Source organism: Aristolochia californica, unplaced genomic scaffold (genome assembly GCF_029961685.1).
Source record: "Aristolochia californica isolate CCGP_79_NKW_82.1479 unplaced genomic scaffold, dmAriCali1.0.hap1 SCAF_12, whole genome shotgun sequence".
NCBI lineage: Eukaryota > Viridiplantae > Streptophyta > Magnoliopsida > Piperales > Aristolochiaceae > Aristolochia > Aristolochia californica.
Window position 1 is genome coordinate 21,410,920 of NW_027181793.1, and position 26,317 is coordinate 21,437,236.

The 26,317-nt window shown below is 37.0% G+C and overlaps 1 protein-coding gene and 1 pseudogene across 1 annotated transcript; both read left to right on the plus strand.

Moving 5' to 3' along the window:
- The first annotated feature begins 7,095 nt into the window (after positions 1–7,095).
- LOC137946704 (probable receptor-like protein kinase At5g20050) lies at positions 7,096–14,259 on the plus strand (annotated as a pseudogene).
- A 7,491-nt stretch (positions 14,260–21,750) lies between these two features.
- Positions 21,751–24,645, plus strand: LOC137946011 (probable receptor-like protein kinase At5g20050). Its single transcript, XM_068792157.1, has 3 exons — positions 21,751–22,835; positions 22,912–22,983; positions 23,105–24,645. The coding sequence occupies exons 1-3, from the start codon at positions 22,076–22,078 to the stop codon at positions 24,328–24,330; spliced, it is 2,058 nt and encodes a 685-aa protein (XP_068648258.1). The 5' UTR covers positions 21,751–22,075; the 3' UTR covers positions 24,331–24,645.
- The last annotated feature ends 1,672 nt before the right edge of the window (positions 24,646–26,317 follow it).

Here is a 26,317-nt window from a genome sequence, read left to right on the forward strand (position 1 = left end):
TCTACCTTCAAATTCTAATATTATGTAAAAACCCTCTCAAAAGCTCCAATTAATCAGCATCCTATCAAGTATAATGTGATTTGAAAATAAAAGGCTCAAACAAGGGGCTATGAAACTAGTTTTAAGTAGAAATCAACCAAACAAACACTCAAGGTAAAAATGTTGAATCAAATATGATCTTAAAATCATTTAGCACAAATTCAGTAATCAGATATCTAAGTATTCAAACAAGATATAAAAGAACAAGCATTGAAATATTTAGCTCAATAGAGAAAACTATCATACTTGACTAAGCTTTGGAGGAGGTAAAAACTTTTCAAATCATGTAAGAATGCTTAGGGGACTTGGAGTTCACTATGGCAAGAAGAAATTTCCTTTAGGACAAGTTTGGGCCTCTTCAACATTCAAAAAAGTAGTCCCTAAAGCTAGAAATGAATACAAGAATAGACAACAGCCACACACCACTTGTATCGTGTCCCGAAGGCATCCCTCTTATTTAAGAGGATTCATGGCATGTCAAGCCTAGCAAGGTTCTTTGCTTTTCATCAAATTAAAACACATAGTTCACAACTTGTGAGATCCCTGTCATTCCTTTTTTTTTTTTTTTTTTTTTTTTTGTAAGCATTTCCCCCAAGCAAGATACTTAACATGTCCACGCCACTTTTCTTTTTTGTCCAAGTCACTTTATTTTTTTATTTGTCAGTATAAAAAATACCCCCATTTGTAGGTCTTGATCAACATCTATGAATTTATAGGTTTGAATGCTCAAAAAATCTAAAAAATATGCATTAATTATTTTTGTCCTTAAATAAAACAATAAGTCACTTTTAAAATTTGAACTCCAAATGAGCTGGAGTCAAAGTCTGGAAGGCAACTAGTGTGTGTTGTTGTATGAAGGGGTCAACTCTTTTTTATGTAGTCAACTCTTTTTTTATGTCAAAACATGTCAATTTTTTATTAACTTCCTTTTCACTCAATGTAGTTGACTGCTTTTCAATTGGGTGACCCTTTGCCCCATAGTCGAGTCCTTTGAGTTTAGGTACTTTAAGATTTCAATTCTCCCATTAATGAGTTAAGTCCTTTCTAAAATTCTCAATTCACTATATTTAGTGATCAATTCCTCTTTTACTTTAGTTCTTCATTTACTCGACTCCAATGCATGGGGTTGACTCTTTCCTACTTTACTCTTCTTATCTCTTCTGGATTTGTTGCTTACATAAGATGATTTTCTCTCTCTTGTTTAATCAAATGATGTTGTTAGGTTGTTCAGAAGATGTACTTTCTAGCATGAGCTACTTGTCCCTTTCTTTTTGTGTATGACTTGGTTGGATAGACTGGTTGAATGAACATTTATGCTACCAAAAATTTCTTTTGGAGCTTTTTGAGCTGTAAGACAATCCAAATCCAAATCCAAATGCACGGCATTAGTACCTTTGGTGTTCGTTATCATCAAAACCTAATGGAATGGGATCTTTAGACCATTGTCCTCCCAAAAGAATTTACATCAACCACAAATAGACATCATAGTAAGAGATCTCAATGAGATTCAAGTATCTACATGGTCTAGTGATTAGCAATAGTAGTTTTACTTATTTGAATTATATATGAATACTCGTTCATAAATAAATTTGATCAATTCAATGCTTTGAACATGGTCTAGTGATTAGCAATAGTAGGTAACACTGTGGCTTTCAGCGTTATGGAAGCCTTGATTGTTAATGATTTTCTTAAGCCCGAAGACTTTGTTGAAGGCGATAGGAATGATTTTTTTTTTTGCCCCTTTGTTTTGTTGAAAAAACATGACCCAGTCTTTACTAATTTATTATTTCCCTCCATTCCTGAACATTTTGATGATCGTAGCAGATAACTGATACGAGATTTTGATCGTATTCGGTCCTCATTCAACATCGAAGTGCGTCGATAATAATTGATATAAAAATATTCCGAAAAATTGTATCTGATGTTAATCCAAGGAAAAGTCGTCTGTTCTCTTCCAACTTCTGATCCACCATCAATTTCTACCTTCTTAAAAAATATCTTTGTGGCAACCGCCAATTTGGTTTTATCCGATTTTTAAAACTTAATAAAATCGGATGATGACGGCTTAATCAAATTTAGAACTGTACATGTATATAGTCAAATGTGACATATAGACTTTGTACGTTGCTACGTCATCAACACTCGATGAGTCAATTGACACGTCGACTACCATGTCACCATTCCGTCATGTTAGCTCACAAGTAAGATGCCACATCATTATATGACAAAACAAAACAAACTACAGTTTAAAAAATAACATGGCAAAATTTTAAAATAGTAATAATTTTAAAAAAAAATTGAAAAAATATTTTAGATTTTAAGAATCAAATTTCTCAATACATTTTTTATTACTTTATATTTAAAATAATTAATTCTACAAAAATATTAATTAATTAAAAACTTAACTCTCACCTATTTAACACCATTTATTATCGATTAAAATATTTATTCATTGAAAAATATGAAAACTCTATATTAGAGTTTAAATATAAAATTTATAGGTAAACTTTTTATTACTTTATATATTAAATAATAAAAAATAAAATAAGTATACTAATTAATTAAAAATCTTACTTTTACCTATTTAAAACCTCTTATTATAGATTAAAATATTTAAAAATTGAAAAAATTATACAAAAAAAATATTTTAGAGTTTAAAAATAAAATTTGTTGGAACACTTTTTATCACCTTATTTATATAATTAATTAAAAATCTTACTGTACCTATTTAACACCTTTTATTATTTATTTAAAATATTTATTAACTAAAAAAAGAAAATTCTATTTTAGAGTTTAAAAATTAAATGTATCAGTACACTTTTTATTACCTTATATTTAAAATATTAAATTATTAATCAATTTAAAAATCTTACTTTTACCTATTTGACACCTTTCAATTATCAATTTAAAATATTTTGTAATTAAACATTTTAAAAAAATTTATTTTAGAGTTAAAATCAAATTTATCAATACTTTTTTAATCAAATTTATAGGTACACTTTTTATTATCAACATTTAAAAAAATAAAAAATAAAATAAGTTTAATAATTAATTAAAAAATCTTACTCTTACCTATTTAACACATTTTATTATCAATTTAAAATATTTATTAATTTAAAAAATTATTCAAAAATTTTACTTTACAGATTAAAAATCAAATTTTTCGGTACACATTTTGTTACCTTATATTTAAAATAATAGAATATAAAATTATTAGATTATTTAATTATAAATCTTACTCTTACCTATTTAATACTTTTAATTATCAATTTAAAATATTTATTAATTGCAAAAATGTTTGAAAATTTTATTTTAGAGTTTAAAAATTAAATTTATCAGTTCACTTTTTATTACCTTGTATTTACAACAATAAGCAAGGAAGGATGTAAAAGGAAGTCATATATTAATAATTGATTTTACATCAAAATGTCAAAGAATATAAAAATTCATGTCAAATAAAGTATAGCAAAAGGGTATTTTTTTATACAAAATTAAATCAATTAATTTTTACTCCTTTGTATACAAAAAAAAAAGTAGAAATTTAAGGGAAATACTCTCTTCAAAATTTACCAACAGTGAAAGAGATAGAGGGATAGTTTGGTCAATTGGAGAGGATATGTTGGGGATTTATTGAAATTAAGAAGGGGGTTTGGGTACTCCAAACGTTATCCATTTTTATAGAAGTCACGGTAGGTCAAGAAGAAAAGGTGGGGCGGGCCAACAAGGGATGCACCGTCGTGAGCATTGCACAAGGAGAAAATCCATCTTGCCTTCCCATCAAAGCTTCTACTTCGATCTCTGCCTCATCTTTTGGCGTTTGCTCTTGTGTCTCCTCATATGCTTCTTCTTCCACTGCAAAATGTAATAAGAACCCATAAAAAAAATATAATTGACTAGAGGAAGAAATCGGAGACTAAGACTGAGAGGAAAAACAAATACTCATTTTCGCTCACTCGACGCTATCGAACAAGGAAGAAATTTGATTCATATAATCACTTTTTTTTTGCCAGTATGGCAGAAGTACAAGGATTCAACTCCACTTCATATAATATTTGAACTAAACATTAGTTCAGTTCCATTTAACAGGATAGATATTGATTAGTATAGGTTGGTTTAGAATCAAGAACTTCACCATATTTCCACTAAATTCTATAGAAATATCATCATTCAGATAATCTACATATGTTACCAGTGTTGTTTTTGTGCTAATACATTAAGAAGAACACCATGTTTCTTCACATAGATAGTTTCACATTTATCATGCTAATTATTCTTAACACAACCACTCAGATTAAGGCTTGATATTTAACATGTTTCAAATATCATAAAATATCATAGACCAGATTACTGACCTTAGCTTGAAACTTGGCATCCAGAAGAATATTGTTTTTCTTCACATCTTAGTGAACATAGTGGTTATGTATACACTCTAGTCCCTTGTTGCATCAAGAGCAATTTGAACTCTAGTGGTCCATTGAATTGGAGTGGAACTTGGAACACCCTGAGATGAACTGGAAGCAATTCACCATAGTGATCTTGAACAAAAAAAAAATGGCATAAATTTTGAATCAGTTGCCAAGGAGGAAATCAATCGCGAATATATCTAAATGAAATATTAAGAAAACAAAACACCATCAAGGAAAGAATTTAAACTATAGATCATTAGTACTGGGGTTGTGTAAATGACTACTCAGTGCACCATTTTGTGCAAATTCATACACGAGAAACAAAGAATCTCCTCCAATTGCATATCCAACTAGGTCAACCTATATACAGAGGAGTAGAACATAGCCAAGTCAAATGTCAATTAAAACTTAAAAAACATTGAGGTAAATGACAAATCAAACATTTTTCAAGGAACCTGATGGACTAGTAGCTTCTAGGAAGAATGAGATTAAGATTTCATGAAAGATTAAATGTCATGAAAACAAATTGTAATCCTTTTGATTCGTGATTGACCTTCATTATAACTATCAAAATATCCATACTTCTCCTTCAATTTTTCATTGTATCGACAAAAGAACCCAATAACTGACGCCATATTATCTACAAAATCTACATATATTAGTAAGTGTCTATTTATGTAAAAAATATCTAAGTCTTATGACTAGTCCTAACACTGCAAAAACACACCTAAGTCCAAATTCACCGAACACCCCTGGTAGAGCCCCATATGACTTCAAAGTTTTTGAACCGTACCTCGTCAGTGATGGGGGTCAGGTTTCATTACCTCATGGACGCCCGTGCAGGCGACTCAACCAAGTTTGAAGTGGACTCAACCCACCCTCCATTGCCTAACCTACTCTTAAATAAACTCTTTACCCATCCCTAGGAACACATGGAAACACAATAAAACATAAACAAATTTTTTTTCGTGTGGTGGTTACTTATAACACCCGAATCTTCTCACCACATGGCAAAATTATTCCATAACACTTCAAAATTATTCAACAATATTCTACAACATTTAAAAATTGATCAAACTAATTCTATAGCAGATGACTAGTTCTAACAATGCAAAAAAAGTTCAAATTCACTGAACACCCCTGGTAGAACCCAATATAATTTCGCATTCACTACTAACCGTACCTCATTACTGATGGGGGTCGGGTTTCGTTGGCTAATGGACGCCCATGCAGGCGACTTAGCCTAGTTTGAACTGGACTCAACCCACCCTCCATTACCCAACCTACTCTTAATCAGACTTTGTACCTATCCTAGTAACTAGGTCAAACACAAGAAAACATAAACAAAACAAAAAAACCCATGTGGTGGATATTTATAACACCCAAATCTCCTCACCACATGGATCATTCCATGACACTTCAAATTTATTTAACAACAACTAGCAACTAAAAATCATGCAAATCTTATCTCAATAGAGTAAACTGCAACTTCATAAATCAGAAAATTAAACTAAATGCATAAATCATAAATTAAACCAAATTAAACTAGAACCTTAAAAAAATACAACATTCAATGGCATAGGAATCCATAAATTAAAATTCAAAAAATTAATAAATATAGAGATCAATTCAATCAAGTTTCAATTAAACTTTACAATAATTTTAATTTATCAGCAATTGACAAAAAAATCATTAACAGAAAATCAGTAATTAAATACCTAAATTAAAATCAACATGATAATCAAATACAGTAATTAGATTCAATTAACAAAAGCTCTAAAACATCACCCTGTTAAATCAGCTTCTGAAATTCAAATACGGGTTTGGAGGTTGAGTAGGGCTTCAATTTTGAGAGAGGGGGCGATGAGAGGGTGAAATGATAGGGTATTAAGAGAGGGGACGCTGAGAGGAAATTATAGGGTTCGGTTTTGAGAGAGGGATCGGCGAGGAGATGAAATGATAAGCTTCGGTTTTGAGAAAGGGGCGGCGAGAGGATCAACAGAGAGGAACAGATAAGAAGAGTGAGAGATGTGGTTGAGACAAAGTCTGGGTTAAGAGGAAGAGAGGGCGGTTGAGAGGGGGGCGTCGAGGGCAAGGGCGAGGCCAAGCGGTGACAGTAGGGGAGCAGTGGGGAGCGTTGGCAGTTGGCAGTGTGAGAGGGCGAGAGGAGAGGAGAGGAGAATAGTGACATGGCATGAGGGCTCACTTGGTGCGAGATGACATGGCATGATGAATGTTAATATATAATGATGTGGCATCTTACTTGGGCGTTGATGTGTCAGAATAGTGACATGGTTGTCGACATGTCAATTGACTCACCGAGTGCTGATGACATCACGATGCGTAATCAGTCAAAGCCTACGTGTCACTTTTGACTGTACACATATATAGATTGACTTTGCTGTAGAAAAGACTAAATTAATTGGAAGGGAAAACGAATTGCCGTCTTCTTCCTCTGCCATTCATAAGGTCTACGTCAGATACAGTAGTCAATCTTTCGTGCTTATAAAACTGCCAGAGCTTGGTTTGAGGAAGAGAGATCTAGGGTGATGCTTCTCAAGAACATGTTTGTTCTTCCTTTCGCTTGCCTAACATCTTTTTTCACTTCTTTGTAGAGGAGGTTGAAACCCAGCTGTGAATCACTACCAACATGGCGGTGGCTCGTTTCATCTTCTCTCTGGTCATACTTTCCCTCCGTTTCTTCTTCTCAGCGAGTCAGACGCAGGAAGTAATCAGCGCAGACCCGGCATACTACTACAACACCTGTGGCACCTCCACTTGCGGCAACCTATCCCTGCTATACCCTTTTAATGTCCCAAGATTTTGTGGGCACCCTGACCTCAGAGTCACCTGTGTCAACAATGAGCGTCTCGTCCTCTCCAGTACAAATATCCCTACTGCAGAGCCCCACCGCATGGTGAGCAATTTCAGCATTGACTCAGCCGGTATCTCACTCTTCATCGCCAGCGACGCGCTCTTTGGCTGTGGACCTGTAACGAGAAAGAGCTTCATAATGAACTCCAACATCTTGTCCCTCTCCAACGAATACAAGTACGGCACCCACCTCAATTGTACCCAGAGACCAAGCTCGGCAGCGCCGGGGAGTCTCCAGCCGAGCTCTTGCATGGGCTGCAACGGGACCACGACGGGTAACAACCTCTGTCTCTACACTTCAATCATCGTTAGCTACCCTGAGTGTGAGAACTTTTTCGTTTTCACAACGGAGAACGTTAATGTGACTGCTATTAAAGATTTGAGAGACTACCTTAAGAGGGGTTTCAAGATCCGGTACACGACGACGACGGCTTGCCGGAATTGCCAGACTACCGGAGGGAGGTGCGGTTCCAGTCCTAGTGGGGTTTTCATGTGCTTCTGCGCTTCAAGTGCTCATCGATTGAATTGCAGTGACGGTGAGTCTGTTTATACTCAATTGGATCCTTGTCTTGATTTTACTATTTGAACTCTGGGACACCATGGGTGCTCTTTACCTCTGTCTCTGGTTAGCAGCAGCTTATATATTTCGGACATGGTCTTGGTTTATCAGGAGTGAGTGAAGATCTGCGAACTTGGTTGCCAATGAGTGGCAAATCCAAGCTTTCAAAAGGAGTTATTGCAGGTAAAACCAAACTCATCCGTCACCATGTTGATTATTTTGGACCTAAAAAATCCTTTTATTGAAAAGATTAAGATGACTTACAAATAGTTCTTCCGTTTAACAATCTGAAGAACTGGTCTAAGGACTAGAAATAATCTCGAAGGAATAGCTCTTTCTAACAATTTTAACATCTTCTCTTAAATTGAATGTTTTTAGCCATTAGTTTACACCTGAATCCGAACAAACACCTAACAGACCGCGTATATTCAAGAACGCATAAAGCTTTAAATGCTTAGTCATTATATCTGCAACTTACTCCTGCGTATGACAATGACCCATCTTTACAATTTCATCTTTTGTGAGTTTATGAAGGAAATGAAAGTGAACATCAATGTGTTTGCAGTGATCATGCATCACTGGATTTTTAGAAAGCTTGATTGTTGAACTGTTATCACAGTAAACGGTTATGGAATCATGTTGAACATGATTGAGATTTTCCAATATCCTATTTATCCATATTGCTTGACAGGTACATGAGGTTGCAACAATGAACTCAGCTTCAGTAGTGGACAAGGCGACTACAGGTTGTTTCTTCGAGGACCAAGACACTGCTCCTGAGCCCAACATAAACACATAACTTGAAGTGTTTTTCCTCTCATCTAAATCTCCAACATAATCACTATCTGTATAAGCAATCAATTCCTGACTTCCTCCCTTCTTATAGAACACACCAAAATCAATAGTATCTTTCAAATACATTAATATCCTATTTGTTGTTTGGAAATGAAGTTTAGTAGGGCAATCCATGAATCTATTGATGGGACTCACTACAAACATAACATCTGGACAAGTGGCAGTCAAATACGTAAAACTTCCCACAATTTGCTTATAGAAAGTATTGTCTATCCTCACTCCATGTCCATTTTTCATGAGCTTGAATCTAGGAACCATAGGATTGCAAACTGGGTTACACTTGTCCATGTTGAACCTCTCCAACACTTCTTGTACATATTTCTTTTGACTAATAAAGATGCCATCTGATCTTTGTATCACTTCAATGCCAAGAAAGTATCTCATTTTTCCAAGATCAGTCATATCAAATTCAGGGATCATTTTTTTTAAATTCAGCAAACATAAACTCATCATTCCCAGTAAATATAAGATCATCCACGTAGAGACACACAATTAAGATCTTACATCCATTTCCAGTCTTGATGAATAAAGTTTGTTCATGGTGGCATTTCTCAAATCCTTATTTCATAAAATGGGTCTCAATATGACTATACCAAGTTTGTGGAGTTTGTTTAAGTCCATACAAGGTTTTTTTTTCAGTCTCAAAACCTTCTGCTCATTGCCCTTTTGTTCATAGCCAAGAGGTTGTTCGACAAATACTTTTTCACTAAGGTTTACCATGAAAGAAGGCTGATTTTACGTCTAATTGGTAGATTGTTCATTCCTTTAGAGCTACAAGAGAAATCACCAGTTGAATTGCATCTAACTGAGCAACAGGTGAAAAAAACTCAGTATAATCTACTCCATGTTTTTTAGTGTATCCCTTTGTGACCAATCGGGTTTTGTTCTTATCCATTTCTCCATTCTCATTGAGCTTTATCTTGTAAACCCATTTTACCCCAATCTTCTTTGCTTCAGCAGCTAAGTCTGTCAAATCCCACGTATCATTTCTCTCTATTGCTTCTATTTCTGTATCTATTGGTTTTCTCCACTTCATACTTTTCACAAGATTGCCAAATAAGACTGGATCACTGCCTACAAACAAAGCTTGGTATGCAGTATTTTCTTCCTCAAAGATACCTTCTCCACTTTCATAATCTCTCATCCAAGCTGGTGGCCTTCTGACTCTTTCTTCATTGCCATTACTCATATTTTCTTCATTTGATTCATATGAATGATCACCTTCTATATCTTCTGTTGAATTATCACGGTGATCAAATTCAATGTTTCCACTATTTTTATTTATTGTGAGAGATTATTAGTCATTTTCTCCCCAGTTCAGATCAGCTATAATAGCTTCTTCATGACTCTTGCTTCAATCCCAATTATTTTATTCTTCAAACTTCACATCTCTGCTTATTATTATCTTTTGAGAAACTGGATCATACAATGTGTATGCCTTCGAATCCTCACGAACTCCGAGTAGAATACATCTCACACTCTTATTATCAAGATTAGTCCTCTTATTATCAAGAATACGAATATGTGATATGCAACCAAACACTCTAAAATGATCAAGTGATGGTTTAATTCCACTCCAAGCTTCTTCTAGATTCATGTTAACTATCAAAGTTGAACGTCTATTTAGAACATAGATAGTCTAATTGACTGCTTCGGCCCAAAAAGTTTTTGGAACCTTTCTTCCTTAAAGCATGCTTCGAACCATATTCATAATGGTTTGGTTCTTTCTTTTCTGCAACTCCATTCTGTTGTGGAGTATATGTTGCAGTCAGTTGTCTACGTATGCCATTTTTCTTACAAAAAATTGTGAACTCGTGTGATGTAAATTCTCCTCCACGATCAGTGCAAAAACATTTTATATATGAACCAGTTTCTTTCTCAACATGACTCTTATAATTCTTAAAAGTAATGAAAGCTTCTAATTTATCTACTAAGAAATAAACCCAAGTTTTGCGGCTAAAATCATAAATGAAAGTCATTAGGTACTTTTTCTCGCCGTTTGAAGTAAGGTTGATTGGACCACAGATGTCGACATGCACCAGTTGAAGATTCTGAGAAGCCCTCCATGTGCTCTCTTTTGGAAATGGATCTCTGCGTTGTTTTCCTACCAAACAATCTTCACATACCGTCGAAGGAGCTGTAAATTGAGCTATCCATTCACCATTCTTTTCTGTTGAAGAGTTTTTAAGTCATTGAAGCTTAAATGTCCATATCTAAAGTGCCAAAGCTGAGCTGGATCTTCTGTAAGAGAAGAAAAATATATTTCTTCTTTTAGTTGTTTTTGGGTAGGTAAGATGAACATTCTATTTGTGGTCATTGCAGTCTCTATGATCAATCTCCTCTCAGAATGATAAATTTTATATTTCATATGTTGTATGAGAATTGCAAGCCCCTTTTCTTGTAGTTGTCCAACACTTCACTGCAACCTGAATCAAGGAACCATAACTTCTCTTTACTAGCTTCCTTGGAGTCCACATATGCCATTAACAATATTTCTTCATTAACTTCTGCATAGTGTGCGTTTGTCTCTGTCCCCTTTGTTGGGCATTCATATTGAAAATGTCTAAGTTTATGACAATTGTAACGCTCAATGGTAGACTTGTCAAAGTTTTGCCTACCTCGTCCTCTTCCTCTAAATATGCAAGAACTCGTCCTCTTCCTCCTGATTGTCCTTCATAAGTAACCTTCAATGCTTGTCATTCCACAATATGAATATTCATGCGTTGTTCATGCACTAGAAGATTGCTTTGTAGTACATCAATGAACAAGGTGTCTTCAATAGAGCACACAACATAATTGATTTTTGTAGTCATAAATCTTAGAATATTTTTAATGATCACAATATCCTCCATTTTCTCACCATGAACCCTCATCTTGTTGGTTATAGTAAGGGTTTGAGCAAAATGTTCATTCATAGATTCTCTTACCGTCATGTTGAGCACCTCAAATTTCTTTCAAAGTGTTTGTCGTTGTACATGTTATACCCTTGTCGCCCCCTTGTACTTTAGCTTTGCATATGCAATCACCTTCTTTTGTCCTTCTGTGGGTTTGCCCCTACTTTTGGCGTAGAGATTCCTTCCTCTATCAAGTCCCAATATTCATTCGAGCGCAAAAAAATTTCCATGAGCATATACATGTGATCATAGCGTTCATCGAGCTTTGGAATTATTGGTTGAATAAAACTACATTCAGTTGCCAATCTTACTAAGCTCCGGTCTAGTCCAATTCGGGTTGCTGGTCCGGGTCTTATCTGCACTCGTTTACTAGCCTCAAAAGTTGACTCGGCTCGGGTCCGGCTGGTCCGGGTCTGGTCTGCACGCGATGGTTCAAATTAATTCCGCTCCATAACTTTGGGCGGAATTAATTTCAGGCCATCGTCATCGCTGGCTCCGGTAAGATGACACGAGGTTCCTGAAACACCACGGGTTGGTCGCGGGTCCGGTAAGATGAACAGCTGATTCCAGAAACAGAACGGGACAGGAAGATATCAGACTTCCCGACCGAAATAGCGAAATAGCGAGCACCAGCAGAGAGCGAGCACAGAGGCACGGGCGGAATTAATTTCAGGCCGCCGCGATGCTGGTTTCTGAAACAGTATGGGACGGGAAGATTTCAGACTTCCCGACGCTGAGGCCTCACCACCGAAATAACGAGCACCAGTAGAGAGCGAGCACAAAGGCGCGGGCGGAATTAGTTTCAGGCCGCCGCGACGCTGGTTCCTGCAACAGCACAGGACTTCCCTCCTATGGCTGCGGCTTCGCCGATCGGAATTTTCCTCCCAGAATCGTCGCCGAACTGGTTAACACTGCTCTGATACCAGAAGTCGATTATTTTCAAGCTGAAAAATCTGTTTATTGAAAAGATTAAGATGGCTTACAAATAGCCTTACAAAAAACACAGAAAGTTCTTCGGTTTAACAATCCGGAAGAACTGGTCCAAGGACTAAAAATAGTCCCGAAGGAATAGTTCCTTCTAACAATTTTAACACAGCAACCAGCAAAAAAAGTGAGCTATTTTTTCCTTTGTTTACCTTCTATTTCATGCTGAAACCTAATTTGATGATTTCTCCCTTCACTGTGTCCAGCTATATCTGTTTCTGCATGTGTAGTTGTTCTGCTTGCAATTGCAACAGCAGTGGTCTTCTGTGTGATCCGGAGGAAAGCAGAAAGCGAAAAGGATGATGAAAGTGGTAGCGATGATAAGTTTAGGACAGAAACAGATTTCAAAGGTGTGGTTGATGGAATTTCACCAAGAAGATTCTCTTTCTCTCAAATAAAGAAGTTCAGCTCCAACTTCTCCACCAAGCTCGGAGAGGGATGATTTGGGAGTATCTACAAAGGGTCCATTGAAGGAAGTGGAGCTGTCGCAGTTAAGCTCTTGAAGAGATTAAAGCAGAGTGAGAAACAATTCATGAATGAAGTTGCAACTGTAGGGAGAATTCACCATCACAATCTGGTGGGACTATTGGGTTATTGCGCCCAAGGCAAGAACAAAGCACTGGTTTACGAATTCATGGAGAGGGGTTCATTGGATAAATATATCTATGGTAAGGATCAGGAAGAACAACAAGAAGGGAAAGAAGAAAAGCTGGAACTCACCTCTCCACAAATTTATAATATAGCAATGGAGACTAGGGGCATATTGTACTTACATGAGGGATGTAGAAGCAGAATTTTACATCTTGATATTAAGCCTCATAATGTTTTATTAAACTCAAACTTCTCTGCTAAAGTGGCAGATTTCGGATTAGCAAGAATGATCGACAAAGATCACAGTCATGTGTCCTTAACACATGCTCAAGGGACACCAGGATATGCTGCCCCAGAGATGTGGACCAAGACTTATGGACCTATAACAGAAAAGTCTGATGTGTATAGTTATGGAATGCTTCTCTTAGAAATGGCAGGAAGAAGGAAGAATTATGATTTGGGTGAGGAGAATACTAGCAAGGTTTATTTTCCTGACTGGATCTTCAAGAAAGCAGAGAGAGGTGAGCTAAAAGTGAGAGGTTTCGTCGGCCAAGTAAGTCCAGTTGAGACAGAGGTAACGAAGGCACAGAAAGGAGAAGAGGAAGGAGAGGAAGAAGAGATTCTGGGAAAGATGTCTTTGGTGGGGCTTTGGTGCATTCAACACATCCCTGCAAATAGACCCACAATGAGCAAAGTGATTCAAATGCTTGAAGGAACTGTTGAGATTGGAATGCCCCCTCACCCATTTCCTCAGGAGTTCAATGAGGACGTCCCTACCTGTTACTTTACTGCCGTCAAGGCTTCAGTTATTCAGCCTAATGAGACTGATGAAACCCATTAAGAACACCTTGATGGAATGCCCGCTCACCCATGTCCTCTGGAGTTCAATGAGGACTTCCCTATCTTTTACTTTGCTGCTGCTAAGACTTTAGTTATTCGGTCTAGTGAGAGTGATGAAACCCATTAAGAACACCTTGATGGGTTTTGCAGACCAGGTTCCATCATCCATGACCACCATGCTGTTATGTAAAGACTCCTTTTGCTTGTATTTGAGGTATTCTAAGAGGTTTTAAAACGCAGAATTGTATCTTGGAACAAGAAGCAAATAGTTACTACAGGGTATTTATTTCTTTTGATTATGGAGGGAAAACTTACACTGGGATAACAAATTTTTGATTCACCAAGAAGCATACTCACTTGCATTTAAAATTAGTCCAGTGAGACTTGTGGGAGAGGTGAGGTCCTCTCCCTTACTGCTCCAACAGGGAGGGTGAGGCCCTTGGCTTTCCTCTTTTGTAATCGAAAGAAGAGAGAAGAAATCCCATCTATTTTTATATTCAAAAAATATTAAATTATAAAGTTAAAAGGGTACAATTCTCTCCAAAAGATGTCTAGCAGACCCATTAGTTGCCATCAATGGTGAGGGTGTATTTATCCACTAAATTTTAATCATGAGACCTATAGAAAAATTATGTATTTCTTAGATGATTAATTTATAGGCCTAAGCATATGTTAGTTAATAATTGTTTGTTAAATTCACTTGAAAAGTTCATTATTATTTATTATTGATTTGTGATGTTAAATTTTTACTTGTTAAATTCTCAATTATATTAAATTTTTAATTTTTGAGTTCTATCATGAAATTCCAAGAAATGATGCATTTCCTTTTGTAAACCACCCATATTTGAAGGATCACCAAGTCATCTACATTATCTGGCAGTGGAGTCCTCTGCTTCACGTATGAATTTACACTTCTTACACTTTTTTCTAAGTCCCCGCCACGTTTTACTTCTTAGATTGCCTTTTCAGTGTTGATCGCCGTAGAGGTGGCATCGAGTCGAGACCGAGCCTGAGCCTGCCTATGTTCAAGCCGAGCCTAAAATTGTAATTGAGCTCGAGCCCAATAATTTTAATTGACTTCGAGCTCCAACTTAGATTTAAAACTTTGCGTAAAATACATGTCAAATAAATTGTATATAAAATTATGCATACATTTTACATAAAATTAGGCATAACCTTTATTTAAAATTGGACATAACCTTTGTATATTAACCCTGCATAAAATTATCTATACACTATGCATTAAATTATTCATAAAAATTACATAATTATGCATAAAATTTATTCAATAATCAAACACAAAAAACATTCTTTTGAAAGGCAACGCTAGTTTTGTCCATTTGTATTCAATCAGATCATTCAGATTCCAATACTAGAAAACCAGATCATGGAAATAGAGAAAAAGTTTAAGAAAAATGGTTTTGGATGACTTAATCGTTTGCCCATTTTTTGTTTTTTCTTCGGAGCATGGATTCATATAGCAATAGTTCTGAAATGTTACCGATTTGTTCTTCTGAAAAACTTGAGTGGAGTTAGCATTAAGAAAGTACCTCAAACAATTTGAGTCTCTTCAAGTGCAATGAGGAAGAGACAGTCGGAGTTCAAGAAAGAGTTTTTTTTCACCTGCTTATGATTTCGCACATGCGAAATCGCTCGTACGAAGGTCGCAAGTGCAAAATCGCACAATGTCTTCACGCACAGGGGAAAAATTTATTTCTCCCCTAACTAAGGTATTTGGTTTTCCTTCGATATGATGCGAGGAGTTTTCATCGGGGCTGACGGCTGCGACAAAGGCAGCGAAAACAGAAGTGGCGGCGACGGAAGTAGCGGTGAAGGCAGACAGGAGAGGAAGAAATCAAATTGAGCAGTGGTGAAGGCAGCCAAACCCACCCACCCCCCCCCCCCCCCCCCCCCCCCCCCCCCCCCCCCCCCCCCCTCACTCTCCTAGTCCAACTCCAGAACCCTTGTTAAGTTAACGAGATGGGTCGCGAGCTTTCGAACAGAACCATGGTTCGGTCAAGCTTGGCTCATCAACTCAAACAAACCTTATCTGAAGTTTGAGATCCAGATAAATCGAATCGAATCGAGCAACGAGCTGGCTCGCGAGTTTTCAAATTGAACCATGGTTTGGTCGAGCTTGGCTCATCAACTCAAACAAACCTTATCTGGAGTTCGAGATCCAGATAAATTGAACCGAGCCGAGCTCGAGCTCGAGCCGCTCATGAACCAGATCCGTTCGATCGAGATCTAGATCAATCAAATCAAACCGAGCCGCTCGTAAACCGGCTCCGTTCGATGCCACCCATCAATGATCGTTTTTTTTTTCCTTTCATCCTATGTTTGTCACCAATCAATGGTTGTTGCGCAGCTGCTGGTCTTGCACGCAATTTTGAATGGAAAAATGCATAGCTCTTTGAATGGAAGTGAAAATGTGTTGTGGTCCTGGGTTAAGTACCTATGTCTTTCGCTCCTAACAGGCTAGTCTTTTGGTAGTATCGGCTAGGTGCTTAACATTTGGTATCAGAGCAGGCGCTACGTCGCGAGTTCGATTCCCCACGGCTCTTGAAGAGTCCTGAGTGGCACTTAAAGAGTCCTGCGTGGAGGGGGTGACCTAGCAGAAACTAGAGTGGGTCGTCGCGAAAGTGGCCGCCGTGGTCATAGGCTCGTGAAGCTGGGTGTGATGTTGTGGTCCTGGGTTAAGTACCTATGTCTTCTGCTCCTAACAGGCCGGTCTTTTGGGTAGTATTGGCTAGGTGCTTAACATTCTTATGTCTTCCGCTCCTAACAGGCCGGTCTTTTGGGTAGTATTGGCTAGGCGCTTAACATGTACCAAATATTAAGTACCTAGCCAATACTACCCAAAAGACTAGCCTGTTAGGAGCGGAAGACATAGGTACTTAACCCAGACCCACAACAAAGTGAAAGTTAATTACAGGGTGATCTACTTTTCCTAACAAAAGTATTTTTTAAGTTAGTATGTGCAATAGAAAGTATAGTAGAAAGTATTTTTTGTGTTAGTGTGCTTAATGAAAAAATATAAAAGGAATTTCCTAATAAAATATTTTAATAAATTTAACTTTTATAAGATAGTTTTATGTAACTTTTTAATTAATAAATTAAGAAATATTTCAACTTTCAAACTTAAATAAATAATTTAAAAAAATAAATTAAGGCTATTTATTCAATAAATATATAAAATTCACAAATTGGGAACTAGAGTAAAATATCTCGGTGAGATGAGAGAGGTTTAAGAAATTTGGCTAGAGGGTTTGAAAGGATGAGGATGAGAGTAATTTTATGGTTTAGGGTCCAAGAGAGGGAGGGGGATAGAAAGAGAAGGAAATCGGAGAAAGAGAGAATAAAATCACAACTCAAGCAATGGAACTTATTGATTTTGAAGCATTAACAAGAGTTGGAGGGAGAATGATAAGAAATACAATGTTGTAATTCTATAGAATGATGTGGGAATGAGAAGTTCTTGCTCTAAAATGATTTCCAAAAAATTCTTGACACATTCAGCAAGAGGACCAACCACCCATTTTCTGGTCGTTGGAGGCTAAAGCCCTTAAATTCATAAGGAAAAAACACAAACTTGAACACTAGAGGCAACTAGAGGACCAACCCTACTCGAGGTGGTTCGAGCATACTTCAAACACCCTCAAAGGCAGCTTTTCACAATGTTGAAATTTCTGCTTTTGATGACTCTTGTGTCATTCTCAATTAATTTTAAGTAAATATGAAGCTAATTGGGGTTTAGGGTTAATCATTATCATTAATTAGTATTATTCTAACTATAAATAACACTTTCAAGCCACCATTTTGTTATCATAAAAACAATAAAACCCAAGGATAGTATGAAACCTTTAGCTAATAGATTAAGCATATAATTCTTTCCCCTAGAGTATTCTCACTATCATCTTTTGGACTTGGGTCTGTCCTTCAATTTGTCTTATTGTCTCTACCATTCCCTCTTGGCCATTGGCAAAAGATCCATGAATTGATTTCCAACTAAATGACAAATTCACCATTTGTGAAGTAGGAGATGGGAGCTTCCCCATTCCCCTAACTACCTGCAATGAACTCCGGCAAGGGCTCCACTATTTCTTTTATCAATTTTTTACAAAGTGCTTCATTTCTTGTTATTTTTAAATTTTAATTAAAGTTAGTTGCAAGGGTGTTTAGAAATTTTCTTATGATATCATGAGGGTATGTAGGCATTAGTTTCAAAATTAGGGGCATGCAGGAATGTCATATTACATGAGTGTGAAGACAACTAACCTTTTCTTTAAAAATATTTTTTATTGATTTTTCTACTTGTTAATATATATTATTTAAATACAACAAAAATATGTTATAGGGAATTAGTACCCGATTATATGTTTCTTTCCCTACATATTTTTAATTTTTAATTTTGTTAACGAACTTACTTTAACTCAAAAAAAGGGAATAAATACTCTCATAATAATAGCATTGGAACTTTTTTTTTATGATGTTAACATATGAATCAGTGTTGCATGTATCGATGAACTGGAGTTGGGTTTTGCTAGCAGATATTTATTAGAATTTGAGAAGGGGGTTATAGGTTACACCCACATATCGGGTCTTATTAATGTAACGCCCTTAAAAAATCATGCATCAAGGGCTATACATTATGAATTGGCGAATACATGTGATGCATAACACTATTATAGGAAACCTTATAAATCAACAAGTCAAAAGAACTCTTTCTTTCACATCTTCCAAACAATATCTGACCTAGACATGAAAATTTAGGGGTTATTAACTTTGTTCATTTTTTTTCCTAATTTAACTTCTTTTTACTTAAATCCGATGTGTGTCTTTATTTATTAAATTAATCTAATATGCACAAACAATTTTATAATTAATGAACGAATACATACAATCAAAGTAGGTGTGAAAGCGATCAAACACAATATACATGCACTATTTTAGGTGATTCACAATCCTTTATTGATTATGTTTGGGTTGTCTTATGACATCTGTAACAAATTACCTAGAAGGTCAATTTCAATGTTGGTCTTATAAAGATTTATACCACTCAATTGACTACAACAACTAATTTATAATGGATACCTTCATATGGAATCACAATGGCACACTAGGCACACAACCTAGAACCTTAAAGGAATTTTTTAGCAACTACCTAGGCTGCACAAGCCTAGATCCACATAGGGACTTGCATCAACTCACTAGGCACACCAGCCAAGACCCACATAGGGATTTTCAGCATTACTTGCCTCCACAAAGACTTAAAGGTCACACAACAAAAATCACGAATTCTTGTTGATTTTCAGGACTCCATGGATTTAGGTCATGGAGAAAAAGGGGGAGAGACCCATGGGAGAAAACCAGAGGAAGAAGGGTTATGGACTTGATGTTCTAACCCTCCCCCTGAAGCTCTATTTATAGATTAATGAAACTATTGTATTATAATAATACCCCTGAACTTAGGGATTAGTGTTTAGGGTTTTAACCCTGGAACTGTAACTTAATTACATTAAGGGAGGGGGGGGGGGGGGCGTTAGTCCCCCAAATGGATTTTTGAAGTTCAAGTTCATGTCCAACATGAAGAGGGCCATAAGCCAATTAGGATTCCTTTTTAGATCTTCTCTCTGATTCTCATCCTCTTCCATTTCCTATTCTATCTACTTTGCTTATTGTTTCTCAAATTTTACTTGCCTCTATTACTCTCATCATACCTTATCACCAACATTCCCTTGACTTGTTCTTATTTGCCTATCAGATATCTTTCCCCTAGAGTATTCTTACCACCATCTTTTAGACTTGGGTCTCTCCTTCAATTTGTCTAATTGTTTCTACCATTTCCTCTTGGCCATTGGCAAAAGATCCATGAAATGATTTCCAACTAAATGACAAATTCACCATTTGCAAAGTAGGAGATGGGAGCTTCCCCATTCCCCTAACTACCTGCAATGAACTCGGCAAGGGCTCCACTATTTCTTTTATCAATTTTTTACAAAGTGCTTTATTTCTTGTTATTTTTAAATTTTAATTAAAGTTAGTTGCAAGGGTGTTTAGAAATTTTCTTATGATATCATGAGGGTATGTAGGCATTAGTTTCAAAATTAGGGGCATGCAGGAATGTCATATTACATGAGTGTGAAGACAACTAACCTTTTCTTTAAAAATATTTTTTATTGATTTTTCTACTTGTTAATATATATTATAAAAGATTATTAATTAATACGTAAATACAACAAAAATATGTTATAGGGAATTAGTACCCAATTATATGTTTCTTTCCCTACATATTTTTAATTTTTAATTTTGTTAACTAACTTACTTTAACTCGAAAAAAGGGAATAAATACTCTCATAATAATAGCATTGGAACTTTTTTTATGATGTTAACATGTGGATCAGTGTTGCATGTATCGATGAACTGGAGTTGGGTTTTGCTAGCAGATATTTATTAGAATTTGAGAAGGGGGTTATAGGTTACACCCACATATCGGGTCATATTAACGTAACCCCCTTAATAACACATGCATCAAGGGCTATACATTATGAATTGGCGAATACATTTGATGCATAACACTATTATAGGAAACATTACAAATCTATATCATAGCGAAAGATCACTAGAAGATTTAACCTAAAAATAACTTGCAAAAAAATCTAGTTTAGATATTTACTTGAGAAGAAAAAATAAAGAAACAAGACAATGAAACAAGGGAGTAGATTTACTTATTTGAATTAGATATGAAGACTCGTTCATAAATAAATTTGATCAATTCAATGCTTTGAACATGGTTTAGTGATTAGAAATAGTAGACAACACAAATTTTGATTTTGAGGCTCAAGGAGAATTTTTTTTTATTAAGATTAGCAAAAATGAATTTGAGGGTATTTATGTAAGAAAAAGATCTTCTTCTTCGGCACAGAGCTTTGAGGTATTGACTTGGTTTCAATGCTTTCAATGAAATGCACTCATCAATCTTGATTTATTTATCACAAATTCGTAGGGTATTTACATTTATCGCTTTCAGCGTTATGGAAGTAACAGGTTGGACCAGGTAGAAAGAAAGATAGAATCCTGGCTTGCCGTTTCTTTTCTTCAATAAATGCAGAAGACTTTGGTCTCCTTGAGATAAAGAATCTAAGCTCATAAAGCTTGTCAAAATGAATGTGGTCTAGGTTTGTATCACTTGTCCCTGTAACCGCGTTCTTTTTTTCATTAAAAGACAACAAATCGAACTTTTTCTATGAAACAACACTGCAATGCAAGGATACAAAAAAGTTAGAGAGGGGGGAAAAGAGACAGATTTACTGTTTAGTCCAAAGAGGCGCCACTCAGCATCAATGGAATTAAAATGACACGTTAAGAGGAAATCAGAGAAAGAGAACACCAACCAGTTCCTGAGATCTCATGCCATCAGTAATATTGGGTCAATTCTTCAGTAACAAGTTCTACCGTTTCCTGTTTTATTTCCCAACTTCTTAAGGTTATTAAGTGCACAATCTAGTTGAAGAAACTTCAAATCTCCATCTAGTTCAACATTTTAGTAAAGGAAACCTCACCGCAAAAGACTCCCGCATGAGTTAGACACGTTCCATGAGTTAGACCCATTCTGGGGTAGTTTTCTCTTAGATGTAAGGATAATGGACAATTGTAATTGTTCATCAGTTACAATTTTTCTTTTGAGTCTCTATCGATTGAACTTTGAACAGACTAGACGACCGTTTTGATATCTTGGGCTTCGATCTACCGATATCAACAACACCGCGTTAGGATCCGCCATGGATTGGTCGTGCCGTGAAAGACCAACAACAAAGCTTCCAGTCCAGACACAAATTGTCAAGCCTGGTTCAAACATGCTGAAAACCATTCCCGAATCTTTCATGCTTATAAAACTGCCAGAGCTTGGTTTGAGGAAGAGAGGGCTAGGGTGATGCTTCTCAAGAACAAGTTTGTTCTTCCTTTGCTTGCCTAACATCTTCTTTCTCTTCTTCGTGGAGGAGATTGAAACCCAGTTGTGAATCACTACCACCATGGCGGTGGCTCGTTTCATCTTCTCTATGGTCATACTTTCCCTCCGTATCTTCTTCTCAGCGAGTCAGACGCAGGAAGTAATCAGCGCAGACCCGGCATACTACTACAACACCTGTGGTACCTCCACTTGTGGCAACCTCTCCCTGCTCTACCCTTTTAATGTCCCAAGTTTTTGTGGGCACCCTGACCTCAGAGTCACCTGTGTCAACAATGAGCATCTAGTCCTAGCCAGCAACAAGATCCCTACTGCAGAGCCCACCCGCGTGGTGAGCAATTTCAGCATCGACTCAGCCGGTATCGCACTCTTCCTCGCCTTCGACGCGCTCTTTGGTTGTGGACCTGTCACGAGAAAGAGCTTCAGGGTGGATCCCAACATCCTCAGCCTCACCAAGGAGTACAAGTACGGCACCCACCTCAATTGTACCCAGAGACCAAGATCGGCGGAGGCGAGGAGTCTCCAGCCGAGCTCTTGCATGAGCTGCAACGGGACTACGACGGGTAACAACCTCTGTCTCTACACTTCAGGCTTCGTTAGCTACCCAGAGTGTGAAAACTCCTTCGTTTACACAACGGAGGACGTTAATGTGACTGCTATTAGAGATTTGAGAGACTACCTCAAGAGGGGTTTCAAGATCCGGTACACGACGTCGACGGCTTGCCGGAGTTGCCAGACTACCGGAGGGAGGTGCGGTTCCAGTCCTAGTGGGGTTTTCATGTGCTTCTGCGCTTCAAGTGCTCATCGATCGAATTGCAGTGATGGTGAGTCTGTTTGTACTCAATTGGATCCTTGTATTGATTTTACTATTTGAACTCTGACATGGTCTTGGTTTATCAGGAGTGAATGAAGATCTGCGAACTTGGTTGCCAAGGGGTGGCAAATCCAAGCTTTCAAAAGGAGTTATTGCAGGTAAATCCAAACTCTCCGTCACCAATGATCCAGGAAAAAAAGGGAATTATTTTTTCCTTTCTTTACCTTCTATTTCCTGCAGAAACCTAATTTGATGATTTTCTCCCTTCCCTGTGTGCAGCTATATCTGTTTCTGCAGCTGTAGTTGTTCTGCTTGCAATCGCAACTGCAGTGATCGTCTGTATGATCGGGAGGAAAGCAGAAAGCGAAAAGGATAATGAAAGTGGTAGAAATGATAAGTTCAATACAGAAACAGATTTCAAAGGTGTGGTTGATGGAATTTCACCAAGAAGATTCTCTTTCTCTCAAATAAAGAAGTTCACCTCCAATTTCTCCACCAAGCTCGGAGAGGGAGGATTTGGGAGTGTCTACAAGGGATCCATTGAAGGAAGTGGAGCTGTCGCAGTAAAGCTCTTGAAGAGATTAAAGCAGAGTGAGAAACAATTCATGAATGAAGTTGCAACTGTAGGGAGAATTCACCATCACAATCTGGTGGGACTATTGGGTTATTGCGCCCAAGGCAAGAACAAAGCACTGGTTTACGAATTCATGGAGAGGGGTTCATTGGATAAATATATCTATGGTAAGGATCAGGAAGAACAACAAGAAGGGAAAGAAGAAAAGCTGGAACTCACCTCTCCACAAATTTATAATATAGCAATGGAGACTGCTAGGGGCATATTGTACTTACATGAGGGATGTAGAAGCAGAATTTTACATCTTGATATTAAGCCTCATAATGTTTTATTAAACTCAAACTTCTCTGCTAAAGTGGCAGATTTCGGATTAGCAAGAATGATCGACAAAGATCACAGTCATGTGTCCTTAACACATGCTCAAGGGACACCAGGATATGCTGCCCCGGAGATGTGGACCAAGACTTATGGACCTATAACAGAAAAGTCTGATGTGTATAGTTATGGAATGCTTCTCTTAGAAATGGCAGGAAGAAGGAAGAATTATGATTTCGGTGAGGAGAATAATAGCCAGGTTTATTTTCCTGACTGGATCTTCAAGAAAGCAGAGAGAGGTGAGCTAAAAGTGAGAGGTTTCGTCGGCCAAGTAAGTCCAGCTGAGACAGAGGTAACGAAGGCACAGAAAGGAGAAGGAGAAGGAGAAGAAGTGGAAGAAGAGATTCTGGAAAAGATGTCTTTGGTGGGGCTTTGGTGCGTTCAACACATCCCTGCAAACAGACCCACAATGAGCAAAGTGATTCAAATGCTTGAAGGAACTGTTGAGATTGGAATGCCCCCTCACCCATTTCCTCAGGAGTACAATGAGGACGTCCCTACCAGTTACTATACTGCTACTAAGGCTTCAGTTATTCAGCCTATATTTGAAGGGTGACCAAGTCATCTACATTATCTGGCAGTGGAATCCTCTGCCACAAGTATGAATTCACACTTCTTACACTTTTTTTCTAAAGTCCTCTGCCTCGTTTTACTTCTTAGATTTCCTTTTCAGTGTTAAACACAAAAAAGTACATTGTCCAAGGAAAGTAAATTACCCTGGAATTGACATTCCCTTACTATTTTCCTGGGTGATCTACTTTCTAAGTGTGCTAAAGGTGTGTGTCTTCTTCCTCTTTCAGTATTTATTTTCTTTATCATTCACCTCTACTCGAGAGCTTTATTCCATCTAATGTTTATTTTTTTCTCTTTATTGGCTGTTTATTCGCATGCACAATTCCTCCATGTAAAAAGTCTTCCTTGTTAAAGAGGGCCATAGGCCAATTAGGACTCCTTTTTAGATCTTCTCTCTGATTCTCATCCTCTTCCATTTCCTATTCTATTTACTATGGATGCCCCAAGTCCACTACTTTGCTTGTTGTTTCTCAGATTTTACTTGCCTCTATTACTCTCATCATACCTTATTGTTAGACTTGATGTCTAATAAAAATAAAAAAAACATCATAGAAATAAATATTAAATCCTCCATAATTTTTCTTATCATGAGAGTCATACATATATCATAGAATTAAAATAATAAGAATAAAGAGAGCGTACCTTTCATCTTGAAGAATATAAATAGAACTTGAAGTATACAAGATAACCTTTGATAATTCGTTTACAAGTGATAAGCTTGCTCCCGTTCAGCGAGACTGGGTGTGCAAATAGCCTTAGCCTCACTTGTAAGACCATGGAGGAATTTATAGATTTCCAAAGGGTGTGGCACTTATGACTATTCATAAGGATACATCCCCTTAGGAGAGATACATCCTCTAAGGAGAGATATATCCCCTAAGGAGAGATACATCCCCTCAAGAGAGATATATCTCCTTATGCCCAAGGGATGTGTCCAGTCAATGCACCCAATGAATCTACCTCTACAGGGGGATGTGCTGGCCATTATTCCTTGTACTGAACATTCAATGACAACATCTAGAAGTGGGCCCCACGCCTCTAATATCATGGTAATTTTATTTTATAAATAATATTTTTTGAAACCATAATTCCAACAAACTCCCACTTGGTTTCAAATCCATTTCAAATTCCGATTTTCGAAAAAATATGAAAAATCAATCTTGACACATAAAACCATACCATGACCATAGGCATTACCTTAAACACTTTAATATACATGTGTAGTTAACTCGGGCCTACACACTATATATCTTAGATATTCAAGGCTGGGGAATAAACCAAATCCATACTTGTCAAATTTTCCAGTTCAGCGGTCTCCATTCATAGCATACTCGGACCTGAACTCAGGGTAAAGCTCTGTACCAGTTCGAGTATTAGCCACTAAGGTAACTGTGCCTAATCAGTACCATAGGCCTGAATAATTTAGACATCCAACCCTACCTTCCTATTGAGACCCTTCCGTATATACATACAAGTATATACCTAATAGAAAAGTTGGACATCAAGGCATCTCACCGTCCATAGCATACTCAATACCTGAGGAGCTCAGGGTAAAGCTCTATACCAGCATGAGTATTAGCCGTAAAGGAAACTGTGCCTATGCAGTCCCATTGGCCTGGACAATTTAGAGACTCAACCGTCATTCCCTATTGAGACCCTCACATATACACGTACAAGTGCATACCTAATAGGGAAGCTGAATCTCAAGGCATACACTGAGTACTCATATTATCACACAAAAACATATGCATTCTTTTAGAATCATTCCATGGAATATAAATTACAATGTCATGACATACATAGTATTACAAATCATTGAGACCACAATGCATACAAAAACAATGTTCTCCCACTTGGTCTCATCAATTATAAACAAATCAGACCCATGTTCCCCACATGGAAAGTGAAACTGGTCACAGGAAGACACTTGGTTAGTGGATCAGCTAAGTTATCCGGAGAAGATATCTTAT

Excerpts from the sequence above, each read along its gene's own strand:
- LOC137946011 (XM_068792157.1), top strand. The coding sequence starts at position 22,076 with ATGGCGGTGGCTCGTTTCATCTTCTCTATGGTCATACTTTCCCTCCGT. Across the intron at positions 22,836-22,911 it reads TCGATCGAATTGCAGTGATG|GAGTGAATGAAGATCTGCGA; the intron begins GTGAGTCTGTTT and ends TTGGTTTATCAG. Across the intron at positions 22,984-23,104 it reads TTCAAAAGGAGTTATTGCAG|CTATATCTGTTTCTGCAGCT; the intron begins GTAAATCCAAAC and ends CCCTGTGTGCAG.